The 6,834-nt window shown below is 31.9% G+C and overlaps 1 protein-coding gene across 1 annotated transcript; it reads left to right on the top strand.

Moving 5' to 3' along the window:
- Nucleotides 1-1,307: 1,307 nt before the first annotated feature.
- Nucleotides 1,308-6,347, top strand: LOC110672672 (PIGF/3-ketodihydrosphingosine reductase fusion protein). The gene is made up of 8 exons (XM_021835509.2): nt 1,308-1,539; nt 1,643-1,708; nt 2,040-2,082; nt 2,987-3,041; nt 3,480-3,528; nt 3,901-3,968; nt 4,552-4,660; nt 5,968-6,347. The coding sequence occupies exons 1-8, from the start codon at nt 1,333-1,335 to the stop codon at nt 6,079-6,081; spliced, it is 711 nt and encodes a 236-aa protein (XP_021691201.2). The 5' UTR covers nt 1,308-1,332; the 3' UTR covers nt 6,082-6,347.
- The last annotated feature ends 487 nt before the right edge of the window (nt 6,348-6,834 follow it).

The following is a 6,834-nucleotide window of genomic DNA, read 5'->3' as shown; positions in this document are numbered from 1 at the left end:
TTTTTTTTATCTAAAATTATTTATCATATTTAAAAAATAAGAAGCATTAAGTTTTTTTTTTCAATTTTATTTTTTTTATCTCTTCTAAATATAATAATATATAAGAAGTAATTAGATAAGATAAAAAAAAATAATTTAGTCAATTACTAGTATAAAATTCATTGACAATGTGGGATTGTAATAATACCTCAAGCTTGGAGTCATATTAGTTACGGCTAGTATCCTACACATCGGACCATCTAGATAGAATTCACCATTGAAAACCGGCTTGCAAAGGGATGATGTCTAAGGACTTATTAACTTTTCATTAATGTTGTTCCTTAACAATATTGGATTGTAACAGCTTATTTACTAATAAAAGTCACACCTTATTATTTTTTGTCAAATTTATTTAATCATTTTAATCTGAACAGAATCGGTCAAAATTTCAAAATGCATAAACATTTTATTTAAATTTTTTAAAAATTTGAAAGCTTATTGCAATTTTATTTATTTATTTATTTTTACATATTTGCCCACTTTATTTTCCGGTTAATCTAACTTTATTAATACCATCAACTACTTTTCAGCTTCATTTTGATATTCATTGTGTATCGAAATTTTTAGTTATTTGATCAAATCAGATGATTTTAGTTACACATTCTCTCTTCTCACTACTATCAAATCTCATCACTATTTAATATTTAATGATTATCAAAACAAAATTACGTAAGAGTTGATAAATATGGTAATATTAAATTTTCAATGATAGCTATAAAAAGTAAAAAAATTAGAATTTAAAATTCAATTGATGAAAATTAGATAAAATTTTAATGAATTTTAGAAATTTGTTTGATTTTGCCAAAATTAAAAGAATTGGAGAAATTATCAAAATGCGATAAGATTTGAATAAAAATGGAAAAAATATTATTTCATCAAAAAATTTACTTTCTATTTTCTATTTATATAAGAAGGTTAAAAAAAATACAACATGAGTGCATCGGTTTAAGCTATAGAAAGCTTTTTAATTTAATATATTTATTTATTTTATTATTTATTGATTTTTTTAATAGGTGCAAATATATATTGTTATTAAATATAATTTACAATCATTTAAAGCACAATTTTCTAAAAAACCATTTGAATAATTGAAGTTATTAAAAAATTACTTCATTACTTTATTAAATAATTATTATTTAATTTGTTGAATTTTCTTTGGATGGAAAAACACCGAGTAGGATTCTTAATAGTTGAGGCCCAGACCGGATACCCTTATTATGGGTTTGGTAACCATAAACAGTGCCATTTTGGTCCATTCCAAGTGTCCGTATCATATAATTTTCCCTCTGGAAGATGGAGGAGGAGAAGAAGAAGAAGGAGATGGGCAATATTGCAAAAGCTTCAACAGCCGAGAACTCCTCCCGATCGGTATCAGCTCTACAAGCATTGTCCATCCACCTGATCTGTGGACTTGGTTTATCTATAGCTTTATGGGTAGCCCACAATCTCTACTCCATTAATCTAGTGTCTGACCCTTCACGCACTCTACGTCTGATCTGGGTATCTCTCTCTCTCTCTCTCTCTCTCTCTCTCGCGTTGACTATATTGTTCAACTTTTTTTTGGATTTTGTTGTGTGTGAATTTGTTTCTTCTCCTTGTTCAGATTGTCGAGAGTCCAATCGTGACACTTCTTTATAGTTGGTTTCGACTCAATCCTGAGCAATGCTCGGTACTATCAATTCAACGGCCTGTTTATTTATTTTTCTAGCTTCCTTGTTTGGTTGTTCCGAAAATGTGGGAAAGCAAAAGAAAAGAATTTTTTTTTTTTTTTGGGGGCGCGTGGCGCGGGAAGAAATGTTTCTCTTAACTGTTCTAATTAGCTTAATAACCTTAGAAAATTTTTTAAGTATCCACCAATTAAATTCATAATTTATTTTCTTATCCGCAATTCTGATGTTTATTTTAGATCATTTTTATGGCGACCAAACAAGGCTTGCTTGATTATTTTCCTGTTTCGTCATAATTTATTAATTTTTTTTGGCGTGAATGTGATGTTTCAGTACTTGAAAGCTGTAGGACGGGGCATATTAGCTCTTCCTGTTGGTTAGTATCAAACTTGCCTTTTCTTTTCGTGTTTGTTCGGTACATTCATTATACATGTTGAATTAAATGGCTAGACAATTCTATATATGCATATTTCAGTTTGGAAGTATACATGCAATAATTTTAGGTTGTTTATGTGATCCCTGATAGTAAATGTATGCTTTAGGTTGGGCAAAATAGTAGCAATTGCAATGTGTATTTTGTTCATCTACAGTCTGAAGATTCAAAAGTTATCACACTGAATGCGGCCTGTAAAAGAAAGCTTTGGATATTTTCACAACTCATATCTTGATCAAGTGGTGTTAGGCAGTGTTCTTCAATGACATTTTCAATGTTGGTTACTCTTATATAAATGACTTAGTTGTTTTTAAATGTGAAAATTTTTTGGCTTTGCTTTAGTTTATGCCCATAATAACAACTATTTATTTCTTAAATTATTTTAGTTTTGTAAACAAAAAATTAGAGATGGTTATTCAGAATCTTGTATATGTACATGCATTTGGATGCATGCATAAAACTGAAATCATCTTATAAGTTTAGCATTTTTGTAAGTGACAAAGAAAAATTGATGACAGAGGTAATTTGAGTTTGGTTTCATATAAATTGTCCCTTAGATTTCAGGCTATACCATATTTAATGGTGCTACTCCTAGTGCTAATATCGCCACTGGACTTTGTTCACCTTCCTGGTTGGGTACTCCATTCATTTGTTAACTCTCTTTAAGCTTCACAATCATATTACTAGTGGAGTGGGCTATTCAATGCTGAGTGGGATTTCTACTGTCTTTACTGTTAGCCTATTCTTGTCATTCCCTCCCTCTCTTTCTATTACGAGTTTCAAGTCCTTGCTGTTTTGTCATCTTACACTGTCAGCTTACCATTTTTTTTGTACTTTCAATTCTTAGGGGCTCTTGTGACTGCACTTGGAGCAATTGTTTTAGGCGCGCCTGTTGGCATCGAGTATGTGGTCTACTGGTCAATTGATTCCCATCTTTTAAAATGATTCTGAAAAGAGAAATCAGATTTGAGGTTGGAAGGGAAGGGGTTCATGTTCTACAGTCCCCTACATGATTTTCATCACTATATCAGGTATTAAATCCCCCTGCATGATTCAAATTGTCATTTATTTGCCTTTTCTTCCTCCTGATTTTTGATTGTGAAAGTAAATTGTTTGTGGTTGAAAAATTCAGCTGGGGCATTTAACTTCAACGGTGGTGGTGGCTGTCCAACCTCAACTATGATTTATGGTTTCAGAATTATGAAGATAGAAACATATGTATATGTTTGATGTGTTATTGTTTTATATAATTCTGATAGGACATGAACTTAATCCCTTGTTATCATTTTTTTTTCAAGTACAAGAGTTTTTTGACTTTGCTTTTTTGTTATTGGAGACAGGTACTTACCAAAGACCATTAATTGGTCTCTTCTTATGTCATCATGCATGGTAAGTATCTATCATCCTTGTGCTATGCTAGTTTATTAACTATTTGAAGGGTTTAGTTTGAAAATAATAAAACCATCTTTTTATTCTATTTCATTAATATGTACTCTTTTTTTTTTTTTATATCATTCGAAAATTAAATTATTTACAGAATCATTCTCAAGTATTAAATACATGTGAAGGTTCATGTAAGTGAACTAATATTTATACTTTGTTTTTTTTTTAATTAATTTCCAATGTGCATTTTTGCTTCAAAAGGAAAGGGAGTACGATTACCTTGGTAACCCAAGTTATTGTGATTTGAGTGTGTTTGTTTTCCCTTGTCAGTAGTGCTATGCCTTTACAATATTATTAAACAATCTTGTCTTGTGGCAGTTTGTGCCTGCAGCTTCTGTTTTTGGTTCATCATGGTCACATTGGCAGCGTATTTTTGCATATACAAAGTAAGTTTTCCAACGCCATAGTTGCTTAGAGCATTTTCTTGACCCTAAAACACCTGTGTCATATAGGGATACATAAAATTGGATATAACACTTTGAGACCTCAAATCAGTGGAAGAATCCGTGAAATTTTGAGAAAATATCTGTTTAACTTCCAAATGCATCTCCTTATTCAATAGTAATCCTCTAGTGAAGGCTACGTTGTCCAACATCAATTGATGATTTACCTCCATGTTTAGGCATTTAGCTAGCAGCATAGGCTTTGCTTACATGTCTCCTTTAGCTTTAGAAAGAATTTGGTAAATGTTTTTTTTTTTTTGTTTTTCTGATCCCTGGTATATTTTGCAATTCAGAGAAATGATCACAATGTTGGGCCTTGCTTTTTCTCTGGGAACTTAATGGATGTGCAGGACATGTATTAAAATAAATCATTACTTGGTAAATAAAGTTGAACGCAAAGCAACTAGTTGAAAATCTTAAGAACTTAAGGCAGTATAGTTAAAATAGAATCAATAAAGCTGCTGGTTGAATTGTCTCTACCATAATTTTGTGGTACTGATGTGGAACTTAAATTTGTCTTCTTTAGGCCAAATGAATCTTTAGAGTATATGATTTGTATACCAGCACATGGGGCTGTAATTGGAGCTTGGCTTGGGGCTTGGCCTATGCCACTTGACTGGGAAAGGCCATGGCAGGTACGGTGTTTTTCCCCATTTAGTTCCTAATTTCGTGCTATTATATACCCTCTTTGTCATTTTCTAATCTGCTCTCTTCATATCTACTAATGTACTGTCATAAATAATTTAATTCTTAAGTTGTTTTATATGGATTGTGACAGTTTGTTTCATATTTCCTGATTTTATCATTTGTTGTCTTTTTCTAGTTAAGTTAGTGGAATTGCATTTGACATTATATGCCCTGGCTTCATCATTTGTCCTATGGATGACGGACATTATAAATTATTTTACTATACTCCCACGAAATACTAAAGCTTTGAACCATAGTAACATGATTTAGATATTAAATACATGATTCTAATGTCAACAAACTGATGTTCTCTCGTACTGTAGAAGAGATTTTATTGTTTCTGTAGAAACTTCATCAAGGGAGTAGATGCTTGTGTGTGTGTTATAAATGTTTCTAGTCCACTAGGATGTTCACTGGAGCTGTGCCCTCTTTACTTCCTCATTTGTGTATCTGGAACCGTGTTAGCACTTTATTGCTTTTTGAGCAGGTACTTGGGTCATCTGCAACTGCATTCACTGATAGAATTGAACTATAAATTCATTTTAATACCATTATTCAAAACTTATAGAAAAGGTGTCAATTTTGGACAGCAGGATTACACATCTAAAACATGACAAAATTATTGATTTAAACCTGGATCCAATACAATGTGGCCTTAAAATTAAACAATATGGCCTGTTCTAGAGATTGATTGACTATTGAATATTTTGAGTTAAACTAGAGATATTCAGACGTAAACCTGAATGTGACACGGTAATTTACACAAACACCACCATGGACCTGAATTGCTACCCTGATTCCCTGAATGTAGGTGGATACTCAATGACCTCAATATGTCCTTCATAACGCTCTTGCAAAGCTAGACATCCATTTTCTTGTTCTTTGGTTCATGGAATGAATGAGAGTAGAATAGCTATTTCTAGCTTTGTTTCAAATTTTAAATGCGGAATAGCTATTCACAATCTCAACTTTTCATTAAAATTTAAGATGTATAATAATTATTACATGCAGAAGATATTTTTGAAATATAATTTCCACATACAAGTGAGGGATAGCTACGGAATATGTATTGCCTTTCTACTCTATTCCATTCTGCAAACCAAATGAACCCAATATTTGAGAAAATCATCATCTGATATACGTGTATTTCTTCACTCTAGTGGTTTTTTGTGGTTTTTTTTTCTTTCTCTTCCTCCAATCAGCCCCTTCCTATTACTTAATTTGAGACCCGAAGCCTATTATTTTCAATTTGTAGGAATGGCCAGTCTGTGTGACTTATGGAGCAATGACTGGGTATCTACTTGCAATGGTAGTATCTCTTGGCTTTGTACTTGTGCATGGTGGACGGCAACATCGTAAACGGGATTAAAAAGCTAACACATGTGGACTTACTATTTTCTGATAGCTGCAATAGCATGTCTACTATTTTTTGGGGACTTGCTGAGGACATTAGTTTTTCAAATTGGCATAACTTGGTTAAAAGATTTGCTTTTTTTTTTTTTTTACTTTCTCGATGGAGCCCCTATTCTCATGTATTTCTGACATCATATGGAGTGGTGATTTATTTTCTACACGAACAAGAAATGATTCGTAGTCTGTAGTTCATTATATGAAACTACTTTTTGCAGGCTTCAACACTTCAATCGTGTGAGCTAATATATAACATCATTAAATTGTAGGATAACATTCTTGTTGCAGGCTAGAAAGCTAAGTTCTACATTTACACTTTGTAAGTATATTATAAATGTTTCTCAAACTATATAAATTAGGTTTTTTTTCTTTTAAAAAAAAATTTTTTTTTTTAGGTGATAAACCCAAATTTTTGTTGAAGATCCAACCATTAGAAAACCTCAAGATAATGAACCCTGACATAATTGATTGCCTACTGTTCAAATGGATCAACTACGAGTGGAGAATGCCATTAGAACTGATATGGGGTGTCATAAGATTGCATTTGTGAGAGAGCACTGCAGAAGGACTAATAAAATTGTTGTGCGTTAGACATCAGATCCTTTTCAACTTGTTGCATATTCGAATCTCTCTTTTGCTGATTCTAAGACTATTAAAAAGAAGGGAATGATTCTTCCTTATAAATTAAGCAATTACAGAGAATTTTTGTTAT

The sequence above is a fragment of the Hevea brasiliensis genome, chromosome 6 (assembly GCF_030052815.1).
Source record: "Hevea brasiliensis isolate MT/VB/25A 57/8 chromosome 6, ASM3005281v1, whole genome shotgun sequence".
Classification (NCBI taxonomy): Eukaryota; Viridiplantae; Streptophyta; class Magnoliopsida; order Malpighiales; family Euphorbiaceae; genus Hevea; species Hevea brasiliensis.
This window is presented reverse-complemented; position numbering and strand designations above follow the sequence as displayed.

Bases quoted from the DNA above. Each gene is read 5' to 3' on its own strand.
- LOC110672672 (XM_021835509.2), top strand. From the start codon at position 1,333: ATGGAGGAGGAGAAGAAGAAGAAGGAGATGGGCAATATTGCAAAAGCT. The intron at 3,529-3,900 runs GTAAGTATCTAT...GTCTTGTGGCAG, and splicing joins TTCTTATGTCATCATGCATG to TTTGTGCCTGCAGCTTCTGT. The intron at 4,661-5,967 runs GTACGGTGTTTT...TTCAATTTGTAG, and splicing joins ACTGGGAAAGGCCATGGCAG to GAATGGCCAGTCTGTGTGAC.